Source organism: Phocoena sinus, chromosome 3, assembly GCF_008692025.1.
Source record: "Phocoena sinus isolate mPhoSin1 chromosome 3, mPhoSin1.pri, whole genome shotgun sequence".
Classification (NCBI taxonomy): Eukaryota; Metazoa; Chordata; class Mammalia; order Artiodactyla; family Phocoenidae; genus Phocoena; species Phocoena sinus.
This window is the reverse complement of record NC_045765.1, coordinates 122,505,803-122,522,126: the sequence shown is the minus strand read 5'-3', so window position 1 is coordinate 122,522,126 and position 16,324 is coordinate 122,505,803. Positions and strand designations below refer to the sequence as shown.

Genomic DNA, 16,324 nt, shown 5'->3' with positions numbered 1-16,324 from the left:
TTGGTATCATCTTTAATTTCTTTCATCAGTGTCTTATAATTTTCTGCATACAGGTCTTTTGTCTCCTTAGGTAGGTTTATTCCTAGATATTTTATTCTGTCTGTTGCAGCGGTAAATGGGAGTGTTTTCTTGATTTCACTTTCAGATTTTTCATCGTTAATGTATAGGAATGCCAGAGATTTCTGTGCGTTAATTTTGTATCCTGCTACTTTACCAAATTCATTGATTAGCTCTAGTAGTTTTCTGGTAGCATCTTTAGGATTCTCTATGTATAGTGTCATGTCATCTGAAAACAGAGACAGCTTTACTTCTTTTCCCATTTTGATTCTTTTATTTCCTTTTCTTCTCTGATTGCTGTGGCTAAAACTTCCAAAACTATGTTGAATAAGAGTGGGGAGAGTGGGCAACCTTGTCTTGTTCCTGATCTTAGTGGAAATGCTTTCAATTTTTCACCATTGAGGACGATGTTGTCTGTGGCTTTGTCATATATGGCCTTTATTATGTTGAGGAAAGTTCCCTCTATGCCTACTTTCTGCAGGGTTATTATCATAAATGGGTGTTGAATTTTGTTAAAAGCTTTCTCTGCATCTATTGAGATGATCATATGGTTTTCCTCGTTCAGTTTGTTAATATGGTGTATCACGTTGATTGATTTGCGTATATTGAAGAATCCTTGCATTCCTGGAATAAACCCCACTTGATCATGGTGTATGATCCTTTTAAAGTGTTGTTGGATTCTGTTTGCTGGTATTTTGTTGATGATTTTTGCATCAATGTTCATCAGTGATATTGGCCTGTAGTTTTCTATCTTTGTGACATGCTTGTCTGGTTTTGGTATCAAGGTGATGGTGGCCTCGTAGAATGAGTTTGGGAGTGTTCCTCCCTCTGCTATATTTTGGAAGAGTTTGAGAAGGATAGGTGTTAGCTCTTCTCTAAATGTTTGATAGAATTTGCCTGTGAAGCCATCTGGTCCTGGGCTTTTGTTTGTTGGAAAATTTTAAATCACAGTTTCAATTTCAGTGCTTGTGATTGGTCTGTTCATATTTTCTATTTCTTCCTGATTCAGTCTTGGCAGGTTGTGCATTTCTAAGAATTTGTCCATTTCTTCCAGGTTGTCCATTTTATTGGCATAAGTTGCTTGTAGTAATCTCTCATGATCTTTTGTATTTCTGCAGTGTCAGTTGTTACTTCTCCTTTTTCATTTCTAATTCTATTGATTTGAGTCTTCTCCCTTTTTTTCTTGATGAGTCTAGTTAATGGTTTATCAATTTTGTTTATTTTCTCAAAGAACTAGCTTTTAGGTTTATTGATCTTTGCTATCATTTTTTTCATTTCTTTTTCATTTATTTCTGATCTGATTTTTATGATTTCCTTCCTTATGCTAACTTTGGGGTTTTTTTGTTCTTCTTTCTCTAATTGTTTTAGGTTCAAGGCTAGGTTATTTATTCGAGATGTTTCCTGTTTCTTAAGGTAGGATTTTATTGCTATAAACTTCCCCCTTAGAACTGCTTTTGCTGCATCCCATAGGTTTTGGGTCGTCGTGTCTCCATTGTCATTTGTTTCTAGGTATTTTTTGATTTCTTCAGTGATCACTTCATTATTAAGTAGTGTATTGTTTAGCCTCCATGTGTTTGTATTTTTTACAGATCTTTTCCTGTAATTGATGTCTTGTCTCATAGCACTGTGGTAGGAAAAGATATTTGATACGATTTCAATTTTCTTAAATTGACCAAGGCTTGATTTGTGACCCAAGATATGATCTATCCTGGAGAATGTTCCATGAGCACTTGAGAAGAATGTGTATTCTGTTGTTTTTGGAAGGAATGTCCTATATATATCAATTAAGTCCATCTTGTTTAATGTATCATTTAAAGCTTGTGTTTCCTTATCTATTTTCATTTTGGATGATGTGTCCATTGGTGAAAGTGGGGTGTTAAAGTCCCCTACTATGAATGTGTTACTGTCGATTTCCCATTTTATGGCTGTTAGTATTTGCCTTATGTATTGAGGTGCTTCTGTGTTGGGTGCATAAATATTTACAATTGTTGTATCTTCTTCTTGGATCGATCCCTTGTTCATTATGTAGTGTCCTTCTTTGTCTCTTCTAATAGTCTTTATTTTAGAGTCTATTTTCTCTGATATGAGAATTGCTACTCCAGCTTTCATTTGGTTTCCATTTGCATGAAATATATTTTTCTATCCCCTTACTTTCAGTCTGTATGTGTCTCTAGCTCTGACGTGGGTCTCTTGTAGACAGCATATATATGGGTCTTGTTTTTGTATCCATTCAGCCAATCTGTGTCTTTTGGTGGGAGCATTTAGTCCATTTACATTTAAGGTAATTATCAATATGTATGTTCCTATTCCCATTTTCTAAATTGTTTTGGGTTCGTTATTGTAGGTCTTTTCCTTCTTTTGTGTTTCTTGCCTAGAGAAGTTCCTTTAGCATTTGTTGTAAAGCTGGTTTTGTGGTGCTGAACTGTCTCAGCTTTTGCTTGTCTGTAGAGATTTTAATTTCTCCATCAAATCGGAATGAGATCCTTGCTGAGTACAGTAATCTTGGTTGCAGGTTTTTCTCCTTCATCAGTTTAAATATGTCCTGCCAGTCCCTTCTGGCTTGCAGAGTTTCTGCTGAAAGATCAGCTGTTAACCTTTTGGGGATTCCCTTGTGTGTTATTTGTTGTTTTTCCCTTGCTGCTTTTAATATGTTTTCTTTGTATTTAATTTTTGACAGTTTGATTAATATGTGTCTTGGCGTATTTCTCCTTGGATTTATCCTGTATGGGACTGTCTGTGCTTCCTGGAGTTGATTAACTATTTCCTTTCCCATATTAGGGAAGTTTTCAACTATAATCTCTTCATATATTTTCTCAGTCCCTTCCTTTTTCTCTTTTGCTTCTGGAACCCCTATAATTCGAACATTGGTGTGTTTAATGTTATCCCAGAGGTCTCTGGGACTGTCCTCAGTTCTTTTCATTCTTCTTTCTTTATTCTGCTCTGCAGTAGTTATTTCACTATTTTATCTTCCAGGTCACTTATCCGTTCTTCTTTCTCAGTTATTCTGCTATTGATCCCATCTAGAGTATTTTTAATTTCATTTATTGTGTTGTTCATCGTTGTTTGTTTCATCTTTAGTTCTTCTAAGTCCTTGTTAAATATTTCTTGCATTTTGTCTCTTCTATTTCCAATATTTTGGATCATCTTTACTATCATTATTCTGAATTCTTTTTCAGGTAAACTGCCTATTTCCTCTTCATTTGTTAGGTCTGGTGGGTTTTTATCTTGTTCCTTCATCTGCTGTGTGTTTTTCTGTCTTCTCATTTTGTTTAACTTACTGTGTTTGGGGTCTCCTTTTTGCAGGCTGCAGGTTTGTAGTTCCCATTGTTTTTGGTGTCTGTCCCCAGTGGTTAAGGTTGGTTCAGTGGGTTTTGTAGGCTCCATGGTGGAGGGGACTCGTGCCTGTGTTCTGGTGGATGAGGCTGGATCTTGTCTTTCTGGTGGGCAGGTCCACGTCTGGTGTTGTGTTTTGAGGTGTCTGTGGACTTATTATGATTTTAGGCAGCCTCTCTGCTAATGGATGGGGTTGTGTTCCTGTCTTGCTAGTTGTTTGGCATAGGGTGTCCAGCACTGTAGCTTGCTGGTCATTGAGTGAAGCTGGGTGCTGGTGTTGAGATGATGATCTCTGGGAGATTTTTGCCATTTGATATTATGTGGTGCTGGGAGGTCTCTTGTGGAACAGTGTCCTGAAGTTGGCTCTCCCACCTCAGAGGCAGAGCACTGACTCCTGGCTACAGTACCAAGAGCCTTTCATCCACAAGGCTCAGAATGAAAGGGAGAAAAAGTAGAAAGAATTAGTAGAAGTAGAAAGAAGTAAAGAAAGAAAGAAAGAAAGAAATGAGGGAGGGATGGATTGAGGGAGGAAGGAAGGAAGAAGGGAAGCAAGGAAAAAAAGAAAGAAAGAAGGAAGATAAAGTAAAGTAAGATAAAATATAATAAAGTTATTAAAATAAAAAAGAATTATTAAGAAAAACAATTAAAAAAAACACAGACAGATAGAACCCTAGAACAAGTGGTGGAAGCAAAGTTATACAGACAAAATCTCACACAGAAGCATACACATACACACTCACAAAAAGAGGTAAAGGGGAAAAAATCATAAATCTTGCTCTCAAAGTCCACCCCCTCAATTTGGGATGATTCGTTGTCTAAAGGAGGGAGGGAGGGAGGGAATGAAGGAAGGAAGGAAAGAAGATAAAGTAAAATAAAATAAAGTTATTAAAATAAAAAATAATTATTAAAAAAAATGGACAGATAGAACCCTAGGACAAATGGTGGAAGCAAAGCTATACAAACAAAATCTCACATAGAAGCATAGACATACACACTCACGAAAAGAGGAAAAGGAAAAAATCATAAATCTTGCTCTCAAAGTCCACCCCCTCAATTTGGGATGAATCGTTGTCTATTCATGTATTCCACAGATGCAGGGTACATCACGTTCATTGTGGAGCTTTAATCCGCTGCTTCTGAGGCTGCTGGGAGAGATTTCCCATTGTCTTCTTTGTTCGCACACCTCCCGGGGTTCAGCTTTGGATTTGGTCCCGCCTCTGCATGGAGGTCACCGGAGGGCGTCTGTTCTTCGCTCAGACAGGACAGGGTTAAAGGAGCAGCTGCTTCGGGGACTCTGGCTCAATCAGGCCAGGGAGGGGGGAGTAGAGCGGGGCACGGAGTGCAGGGCGGGCCTGTGGCTGCAGAGGCCAGCGTGACGTTGCACCAGCCTGAGGCGTGCCGTGCGTTCTCCCAGGGAAGTTGTCCCTGGATCCCGGGACCCTGGCAATGGCGGGCTGCACAGTCTCCCCAGAAGAGGGGTGTGGATAGTGACCTGTGCTCGCACACAGGCTTCTTGGTGGTGGCGGCAGCAGCCTTAGCGTCTCATGCCCGTCTCTGGTTCCGCGCTTTTAGCCACGGCTCACGCCCGTCTCTGGAGCTCCTTTAAGCAGCGCTCTTAATCCCCTCTCCTCGCACACCAAGAAACAAAGAGGGAAGAAAAAGTCTCTTGCCTCTTCGGCAGGTCCAGATTTTTCTCTGGACTCCCTCCCGGCTAGCTGTGGTGCACTAACCCCTTCAGGCTGTGTTCACGCCGCTAACCACAGTCCTCTCCCTGCACTCCGACCAAAGCCCGACCCTCAGCTCGCAACCCCGACTGCCCCGGCGGGGGAGCAGACAAGCCTCGCGGGCTGGTGAGTGCTGGTCGGCACCGATCCTCTGTCCGCTTTGCCCTCCGCACCCCTGTGGCTGTGCTCTCCTCTGCGGCTCCCAAGATTTCCCCCTCCGCCACTCGCAGTCTCCGCCTGCGAAGGGTCTTCTAGTGTGTGGAAACCTTTCCTCCTTCACAGCTCCCTCCCACTGGTGCAGGTCCCGTCCCTATCCTTTTGTCTCTGTTTATTCTTTTTTCTTTTGCCCTACCCAGGTACGTGGGGAGTTTCTTGCCTTTTGGGAGGTCTGAGGTCTTCTGCCAGTGTTCAGTAGGTGTTCTGTAGGAGTTGTTTCACGTGTAGATGTATTTCTGGTGTATATGTGGGGAGGAAGGTGATCTCTGCGTCTTACTCTTCCGCCATCTTCCCCCTCTCTGATGTTCTATATTCTTACTGAGTTTCTGTCTACTTGTAATACAACTTTATAAGACAAATGCTGATATTTCCAACTATAATTATGAGTTTGTCCATTTTCTTTTTAAGTACTGTCATCTTTTACTTCAAGTATTTTGACATTTGCTATTCGGTGAATACATATTTACAATTGTTATGTATTCCTGATGAATTGACTCCTTTTTATAATTATGAAAAGTTTCTTTTTGATCCCTGACAATATTCCTTGTCCTGAAATCTACTTTGATATTAATATAGCAACTCTAGCTTTCCTTTGATTTATGTTAGCATGATAAAAATTTTTATCCTTTAAATTCCAAACCTATGGGTGCCTTTATATTAAAAATGAATTTCTTGTATATGATGTATAGTTTGGTCTTTGTCATCCAGTCTAATATCCTCCGATTTGTAATTGGAGTATTTAGATCATTACATTTAATGTGAGTATAAATATGTTTGAGCTTAAATGTAACATCTTATTTATTCCCTATTTGTCTCATGTTCTCTTTTCTGTTTTTCTTTTACTGCATTTTTGGATTAAGTTATTTTCAGGATTCCTTTTATGTCTGTTGACTTTTTAGGGTACTGTTTTTCCCTTAGTGGTTGATCTTTGGTTTACAATATGCATCCGTAATTTATCAAAGTCTTCCTTTAAATTATATTATGCCATACCACATATAGAGTGAGAATCTTACTCAGTATGCTTTCATTTCTCATTTCCTATTGTCTTCAGATATTTTATTTTTGCATTCAAAACTCCACAGTATATTTTTAACAAATGGCTTTAACAAGTAAGCTGTCCTTTAAAGAAAATTAAAAAGAAAAAAATAAATTTTACATTTACCATTTGAGGATCACTTTACTCAGTTGTGTTGATCCAAGTTTCATTTGATGAAATTTTTCTTATACCTGAAGAACTTCCTTTGCCATGTCGTATAGTTCAAGTTTACTGATGATAAATTCTTTTAGGGTTTGTTCCTATGAAAAAGTCTTTATTTCACCTTCATTTATAACATTTTTTATACAGTAAAATTACTCTTTGGTATACAGTTCCCTGGGTTTTGACAAATGAATAGGGTTGATTATACATAACTACAATCAAGATACAGAACAGTTACATTATTCCCTAAATTCTTTCATGCTCACCCTTCATATTCAATCCTTTCCTCCCTCACCCAACCCTGACAATTACTGATCTCTTCTCTATCCTCATAGTTTTATTATGCTGGCTTGCCTTGTTGAAGAGGGACAGCAACTTCAACAAGCCTATAACTTCTCTGCCTTCCCCTGGATCCTAGTTCAGACTCTACTTCCTGGGTCGATAGATGTATATTTAGCTCTGTGATGAAGGGTTCTAGTTTCTCTGATATATACGCACATAATCAAGATCAGAGACAGTGGAACTGGCATGAGTTTCAGTTCATCCTCATCAGTACCATCTTTTCCTTTCTGTCCCCTACTTTACATCCAACTTCCTTTCCTGACTGCCTCAGGCACTGCATTTTTGGATCTTAGGGGTTTGGCCATCTCAGTGCTCCTGATAGTTTTGTGTCCAGCATTGTATTCCTGCCACTCTCAGGGATTTGAGGGTTTTGTTGTTGCTGTTCATCAGTGCTCTAAGGGTCACAATGTGTATTGTCCTTCCGCTAATAGTTTAAGGCTTTTGTTTTGTTGGAGAGACAAGGAGAAAGGATCTAGATAGAGTTTTATCCATTTCCCTCAGTGGCTGCTATTCCTCTCCCCCAGGCCTGTACCATGTTGGATTTTTGTTTGGATACCAAACACTGTAAATTTCATGTCGTGGAGTGTTATACTTTGTTTTATTCCTTTAAAGGCTTTTGTATTTTGTTCTGCCTAATACTTGTTTTTAGATAATTTTGATAATTTAGACGCTTATTTTTAGGTTCTTTAGGGCAGGTTTAGAGTAGTCCTTATTGCGGAGTGTTATACTTTGTTTTATTCCTTTAAAGGCTTTTGTACTGCATAATACTTGTTTTTAGATAATTTTGATAATTTAGAAGCTTATTTTTAGGTTCTTTAGGGCAGGTTTAGAGTAGTCCTTATTCTAAGGCTAATTTAGTCCCACTTTTATGGAATGACCCTTTGGGTCACTACTGAATGCTTCATTATTTAATGGTTCCTTTTCCATCAGGCTGGTTGGAACATAATGTTTCCTGGCCCTGTGTGAGCTCTTGGAATGATTTGGCTTATAGCCTCTCTAATTGTTCTTTCCCCTGTACAGGTGTTCTTAGCACAGTCTCCTGGAGTTTTGCTCTAAGCATGACCATATTGGACTTTGATCAGAGACTCAAGGGGAAACCATATACAAATTTCTGGAACTTTAAAAAAAATCTTTTTCTTGGGTACTGTGTCCTGCAGATTTTAGTTTGCCTTAAGCTTCAAAACATTGATTCTTGTTTCCTGAAGTCAGAAAATCGACCAGACTCTGTTGGGGTTCCTTCTTCATGTGTACTGTACTCTGTTAATTGCCTCCAGGAAGAAAGTCTGGATAACTGTAGACTCAATTAATTTATTTCTCTCAGAAGTCAGTATTTTACTGCCTGTTGTCCCACTGTTTTGAAAATAGTTGTTTGTTACATTTTGTCCAGTTTCCTAGTTGTTGTGGTAGGAAGTTAGTTCTGAACTCCTATTTCTTCATGGCCCTAAGTGGAATTCCAAAAGTCATTGTTATCTTTTTTCTCCTGTTTGTAAGATACCTGGTTTTTCTTGATGCATTCTTTTGTCATTGAATTTCAGCAATTTTATTAAGAGCCATGGTTTCCTTTGTGTTTACACTGAGGATCCCTGAGCTTCTTGAATCTATAGGCCTTTGGAAAATTTGGCCATGATTTATTCTATTGTCCTGTCTTTTCTCCATTTACATGTATGTTAGACTGTTTGATGTTTCCCAAAAGTCACTGAGATTTTGCTCATTGATTTCCACATTTTTTTTCTTTCTATGCTTGATTTTTTCATTATTTTTTATTTTATATGTTCAGGTTTTCTTCTGCAGTATCTAATTTGCAGTTAAGTGAAATTTTTAATTTCAGAAAAGTTTTTTCTCTAGATATATCATTCATTTGGTATTAAGACAATTTATCTTTTCATTATACTCATGTTTTTCTTTTAGTACTTGAAAATATTTGTCATAGCTGGTTTAATGTCTGTTTATGCAATAATATCCACTTTGGGGGGTATATTTCTATTGATCAATTTTTCTCCTGGTTGTGGGTCACATGTTTGGTGTTTGTGGGGTTTTTTTTGTACATATAATTTTTCTTGTAGGTTGGACATTTAGATTTAACATTATTGAGTGTCTGGATATTATTGTCTTCCTTTAAAGGGTGTTTTAGCAGGCATATAAGTTATTTGTGATTGAACTTCATTCTTTGGAGGCTTATTTTTAAGATTTGCTAGGGTTGCTTTTTAGTACCCTTTACTCTTGGGCTAATTTAGCCCTACTTTTAAGGCAGAACTCTTCTGGAATCTCTCCTAAAGACCCCATAAGTTCATTGAGATCTTTCTACTCTGGCTGCTTGGAACTTGAACATCTTCCAGCCTTGCTGTGAGCACTGTGTGAATAGTTATGTTTACAGCTCACTAGAAGATGTCTTTTCCTTGGTAAATTTTCTTTATCTGGTTCTCTGATATCTCACCCTACATATGTCCATATTGGTATTCAACCAAAAATTTAGAGGAATCACTATACAGATTTTTAGAACTTTTTTTCTATTTATAGGCCTCTCCTTGCCAGTACAGTGTCTTGCAAATTCTAGCTATTTAGCCTCTACAGACTCTGAGCTCCATCTTAAATCATCAAGGCTGCTGTACACTAATTGGGTTCCTCCTCCCCACACCAAGGTTCTAAAAGTTCCCCCAGGCAGAAATCCACATTATTTTTAGGCTTACCTCATTTATTTTCCTTCTCTGAGGGATCACAGTCCTTTGCTTTCTTTTGTCTAATGTCTTAAAATAATACTTTAATATATTTTGCCTAGTTTTATCAGTTTTAATAGTGAGAGCATGTCTGATACCACTTACTCCAGTATTGCCAGAACTAGAAGTAATCAATGTATTTTATTTTTATTTACATCAATTTTTAAATAAATAGTTTATTATATAAGTGTAATTTAATATATTCTCCCATTAAAACAATTATGGAAAATTTAGTTTCCTTTTAGTAACTTTCCTAATCTTAGGCTTCTTTCATTCTTCAAATCTAGCCAGTGATATCAGCTTGGTACACAGCCTGTAAGGTACTTTTTCTATCCATTTATATACGTATGTTTCCATAGAAAAGTTGTAATATTGGTTTTCTTTAGGTTGTATATGCTTTTAGTATCGTAATTCAGAGTATATTTAGTTCTCTTTCACTTGATTTAAAAAAACAGTGTGTATTAGAGGTGTACCTTATTATTAAAACAAATCTATTTCATATTCTTTATATGTTGATATAGTTAATATATTAAATAATGTAATATTTTTATATGGTAATATTTTCAGCAAGAATAGAGATTGGTCCTTCGTAGCTCATCTTCTGGACATATCGCAAATGCTTTCCATTTTTTCCCAGGCCTTTCCAGCCCTCATTTTCAGAAATTTTGCCCTATTTCTCTCTGCCCCAAGTACTCCTCTTGCCTGGAGATGGACAGACTTCACATCCACCCCTAATAGTTGCCCAGGGCCCTTTTTTGCTTCTATTTTCCACAGCTTTGGCATGGGCCATTTTGTGTTGTTCTCATCTGTTATGTACTTGAATACAGTATGCTCTTGTTTCCCTCATTAATCTCTCAAAGGTTCCTTACAATTTTTGGTCCATTGAAATCTCCCCATCCATATTTTCTCATTCATCTATTGATTCCTTTTTTTGAAAAATATTTTGTAGGTTCTGTGGTTTGATAGGGAGTATAGGCTGGAATATGTACTCACTTTGCTATCTTAAAACCAAGAATTACATTTCTCTCTGCCTGAATTTTCACTGTATCATTTTATCATAATCTAGAATAAGATTAAACCTTTGTATGTTTGCCTAACACTCTTGTGAATAGACATGTATTAGGGAGCAGTAAGATGTTTGAGCTAGGGAGTATTCCTAGCATCTCCTCTTCTGTTCCTAACTTTACTTCTGTTCAGTAATATCCTCTTCATATTGCCATGCACTTTCCTGGCCCTCATTATTCTTGTATTGACATGGGAAGTTCCATTTGTTAACCAGAATTGGAGTTTAGGCATCATGAATAAAACTGTAAAGTTTCCCTTTGGGCAACTATAAACCCTTCCCAACAAATTTTCTATTTGCCATTGAAATATTTTCTACCCATGTTGCAGATTTTTAAAACATTAGAATTGGAAAATTTTAAACCTTTTAACAAAAGTTTTCTTTCACCGTTATAATCTTGAATTTGGTTTAGCACTAATTATTATTTTGGCATATAAGATACTGCTGTATACAATATACAAAATAATGAAATGTGATCTAACCTATAACAGTAGCTCAAGTCCCTTCCACTTTTAATTTATATTTTGATTTTTTGGGCTCCTGACCAAAGTTAGATTAACATGACTTCTTTATAGATCTTTCCAATATGTAAATAAATAACACTGAAACTTTTTGTCTACACTGGGCAACAGTTTAGTACCTTAGGATCTACTAATGGAGGAGAAAAATGATGTAAGGTCCAGAGGAACCATCCTGGGATATTAAACAAAAATTCTGGGTGATCCTGGCTCTAAGTCACAATCTAATGTAGATTTTTCAGTGAAAATTTCTTAAAGAGATTCAGTCCTTTTTCATTCATAGTACTGTGAATACAAACTTCTAAGTCATGCTTAATAATTTCCTTGTTGTTTGTTACTTTGTTATAACCTGATTATAGTAACTAGTAGTGCAACCACTTTGGAAATATAAAAGAGAACTATTCTTTGGCAACTTGCAGAGCTACTTCTGTTTAAAATCTGATCCTGGGAATGGATATATGGACAGGAGCCTACCCTTGTGCTGTTCTTGTCAATCAGCCCTTTCTGTCATTTCACAGAATGAAATTCTGTAGACCCAGAAGGGACCTGAGCAGTTATGTAGCAGTGTTTTACGGGAAAAGAAACAGAGAGCCAGAGAGGTAAAGCAGCTGTCCTGCCATCACAGAGGTAGTAAAGAACCACATATCTTCACCCTGGCCTGCCCTGAATTTTTTTGACATGTTGAGAAGTCATCGTGTCTCAACTATATATCACATTTATTTCTACAAACCTACTTCAAAAGGCTAAAATTGTCTCTTTTTGAAATTTTTGTTGTACTTACACAGCTGAAATTTAGTCAAAGCCTTTCTAGCTCCCTGTACAATTATTCCTCTTCTCCCATTCTCTTAAACTTTTCTTGAGCATCTTGATAGAGAATACAGCAACTCCTTTATTCTGTCATTAGAATCCAGACAGAATCAGAGATTGAAGGCTGGGGAAAGTTGTCATGAATGGTAGTATTTTTACTCACACACAGAAAAAATAGGGCACCAGATTTGTCCATTCAGTAACTTTCTGCTCAATTTTTAATTTAATATGATGAACCCAATGAAATGGAGGAATCTTTTTGTTGTTGTTGTTGTTGTTTGTTTGTTTTTTTTGGTCAATTTAAACGTGGCTATTCCCTGAAGAAAACACCTTTTCTTTCTGGGTTTGTCTCTTTGGCAATGGGAGTAAGGAGAGGAGGGCAGCATGTATTTCCTTCCTATCTAAAATTGAAAATATTTTTTTGTGTTTTACTCAAACATGAATTTTGTGTAATAAATTCTGACTAGTCATGACTAATATCATGCATTTTGATATAACAGGATAGACATGATTCAGTTGATGATCAAAATATTTGTCATGTGTGGCATATGGATGTAGAAGCCCTTCCAGAGTGGATACACAGCCTAATACAAAAAGTAAGTTCCATAGTTTCTGAGTAAAATTAAGAATATACTACCTTCAGAAAGTTTTTGTCCTCATTTTAGAGCTATTTTTCTTGGATGCATTGTTTCAAGAGACATGAAAGGGTGTGTAACTTGATTACACTTACTGGTTTCTTCATTATTACTGGAGTGCTCTGAGTACTTTTATACCTCAGACTTTGCACTTGGTATTTCCCCTTCCTTGAATTTTCTTCCCACAACTACTCACCTGTTTCTTTATTTCCTTAGGTCTTTATTCTCAGTGAGGCATTGCCTAGCCAGTCTATCAGCTGCCTCTCCCCACTATTACCACTCTCAACACTTCCTTTCTCCCTTCTCTACTTTATATACTTATCTATGTTTTACACACACATTATAAGTGATATATAGAACTTTAAATATGCTTAAGTATATATGACATATATAAATTATTATACACATTCATACGCTTACCCACATATGCATATATATGCACACACACACAAAGGGCTTACTGATCTTGTTAGTTACCTAGCTCCTTTACTAGAATATAAACTCCATGAAGTCAGAAGTTTTTATATTTTGTTCATTATGTACTATATCCCCAGCACCTAGAGCAGTACCTATTGAGTGAATGAAATATCCTATGTGTCTCATTACACAAATGTAAAATAAACTGGAAAATTAATGACTCTTATTGGCACAAGCAGTATCAAAAAAACACACTTTTAAGGATCCTTAATGAAATATTATGAGTAGGAATTCATCTTGTCAGTGTGGCATCATTATTTCTCATAATTCAAAACAGCTAAGTATTAGAAAAGTATAAGTAATATGAATTTTGGAACAATATAGTTGCCTTTCTCCACTGACTAGCTTACTTTTTTTGTTAAAGAATAACATTAGCTAGATATCCCTTGCATCCATTCTCACATTGTAATGATTTCCTGGGAAAATGCCAGTGCACTGCTTATTAGTGTCCTGAACTTTAGGAAATGTATTAGGACACTGTAGATGTCCTACTATCTCTGTTGAAAAGATAACTTTAAGTTAGTTCATTATTAATTTGTAATCTGAATATAGAAAATGAAGTAACTGATGTATGAAACCAATATCTTTTGGTTGTATGTAAAAAGGCAGGAAGAGCTTTATTCTGTTGGTTGGGTAAAGTTCCCTCCCACAGTGCTTGGTATGCAAGAAGTGTATCAAAACAGACACTTTTCTGTGAGATTTTACTTGCAAATTAAGCTCTGTAGACTGATTTGCTTCCTGGTTCCATAGTGTATTTTTCTTTTCATTAGTTCACACTGTATCCATATTCAGCCTATTGTTTAAGAGACTTTTAGAATTCTTAGGAGTATCGTTTAGATGGGTGTGATGTGCAATATGTTATCATTCTAGACCTTTGGAGCTTCTTATCTCTATTTATTGGAAGGCTTGTTTCCATCTGATAGACTGTTTTGTCTACTAATCAGAAAACAGAATGCTGGCCTTTTCTGTGGCATAGAAAACTTTCATGTGGTCGGCTTTAAAAAACAAACAAACAAACAATAAAACCACAAACAAAAAAACAGCTCACATTCTCTTTGGTTACTTTACAAAAAAAGAATTGTTTTTATTTTCCTTTATTACCTGTAGGCCCAGTGGACAGTTGGAAAACTGAATTGCCCTTTCTGTGGGGCCCGTTTAGGGGGCTTTAATTTTGTCAGCACTCCAAAATGTTCCTGTGGCCAGCTTGCAGCTGTACATCTCTCCAAAAGCCGGACCGATTATCAGCCAACACGGTCAGGCCGACTAATGAGACCCTCGCTGAAATACTTGTCACATCCTAGAGTTCAGTCAGGTTGTGACAAGGAAACTCTGCTGACAGGTGACGCCTCCAAAAACAGAAATCACGGGCTTTTAAACATGGCCCAAAATAATAATGGTCCTGGAAGATTAACAGAAGCACTCTGCCTGGAGGTACGGTCAACGTATTTCAAGATGAAGAAAGAAAAACTGCTCTTCAAAGCAGATCCAAAATGTCAGCTTTTTGTTCCGCAGCTTTTGACTGGCAGATGCACTACGAAAGCTTTTCACAGAAAATCACATAGCTTGGATCTGGACATCAGTGAGAAACTGACTTTATTACCCACTTTATATGAAATCCATAGTAAGACTACTGTGTATCCCAGGCTAAATGAAACGCAGCCTATTGACCTTTCGGGCTTGCCTTTAGAATCGAGTAAAAATAACCGTTCCTTTCAGATTTCATCCAGTTTTGATCCTAATATGCTGCTGCAAAGATTTTCAGTGACTCCCCGTGAGACCCAGACACAAAGAGGAGGAGAATTTCAGTGTGGTCTAGAAGCTTCTGCAGTGTACTCTGGCCATGCTAGTTCTAACAACCTGACTTTCCTGATGGACCTGCCCTCAGCTAGCAGGAGCACACTGGAGGCCCCAGACCAGGAAGAGCACCTCTCTCCTCTGGACTTCCTGCACTCAGGCAGTTATTCATTGGGTGCCATTAATCAGAGGCTCAGTAAGAGAGAAAAGAGCAAGCTGAAGAATCTGAGACGGAAACAACGAAGGCATGAAAGATGGCTGCAGAAGCAGGTAATTTTTAAAAGAGTTTACTAAAAATTCTGTATTATAAATGTCAGGCTTTGGGGAGAGGAGGTAACTTTGAGTTACCTATATTATAAAAACTTGATTTGAGTGATTTTTGAAATGACATTTCTCCCAAGTGAACTTAATGATCATGTAGCTCTATTATAACTGACATGTATAACCATGTCTCTGTGCTTACACATGTTCAGAAAATGACCTTTTGTGAAGTTTTTCCCAATTTTGCTAATATTTTATAGGAACATTCATCTCATGATATTGAGACTAGGTTGTCATACACATTTTAAATATATTCATGTTAGGATTGTTTTGCAGTGCTGTTTTTTCAGGTTACATTGAAACAAAAATGTTTCCCTAAGTAAATCCAATGTAGTGACAAATTCATTCACTTTCATTACATTTAGTTTAAATGGATATTTTCAAGGAGCCCTGTTTAATTATGTGCCCACATGAGCCAGATATGGTTAACTGTGCTAAATTGTGAAAATTATCTAAAGGATAATTGACCCTTACTGTAATTTTATAGGAGAGGGTGTTTCTCTGTGGTTTGAACTCCTATACCTATATTGATATGTTCAGGGGTGGGGTGTGTGAAGGAAACCAATATTAGGCACTGAGGAAACCAATTAAAACCAGTGGATGAGGTGCTTATGAAAATTTAGAAGTTCGAGGACCAGCTTATTTCTGTATAAACTATTTTTGCAAATTGCCTTCATTATTTGGTCATAATAGATAGCAGTCCTTATTAATTGGTATATTGAATATTAACAGTGTCCTCAGAGCTAAAATACAGAAAGCTACAACTTTACATAATAGTTTATTCTTAGTTAAGCAAACTCATTATTGTTTATGATTCTAGTCATGGACTGAATAAAATAAAATTACTGCATTAAGTGCCTCAATCATGTTAGGTATTTTTCATCTTTTGGTTAGATAGTATAAGTAATTGTTTTTGTATTTTTGACTGGGTTCTGAGAAAAGCATTTCAATTTGGTTTCTTTGCAAATGATGGTGTAATGTGACATCAAAGCATATACTGTAGGATGTAAAAAATATATGTTTTAGCACCATTATAATATACTTTATAGTTTAACATCAAAGCTGTAAAATTCAAAAATTTTATTGAAAATTTGACTTAAACCTAGATAAATTGGAGATGATCAT

At 36.9% G+C, this 16,324-nt stretch overlaps 1 protein-coding gene across 2 annotated transcripts in view; it reads left to right on the top strand.

Moving 5' to 3' along the window:
* RNF180 (ring finger protein 180) overlaps positions 1 to 16,324 on the top strand; it is a 306,785-nt gene that overhangs the window by 48,009 nt on the left and 242,452 nt on the right. For both annotated transcript variants that reach the window (XM_032629169.1, XM_032629170.1), the window contains 2 exons: positions 12,473 to 12,568; positions 14,192 to 15,148. In XM_032629169.1, coding sequence (XP_032485060.1) covers positions 12,473 to 12,568; positions 14,192 to 15,148 — 1,053 coding nt within the window. The remainder of the gene's footprint in view (positions 1 to 12,472; positions 12,569 to 14,191; positions 15,149 to 16,324) is intronic.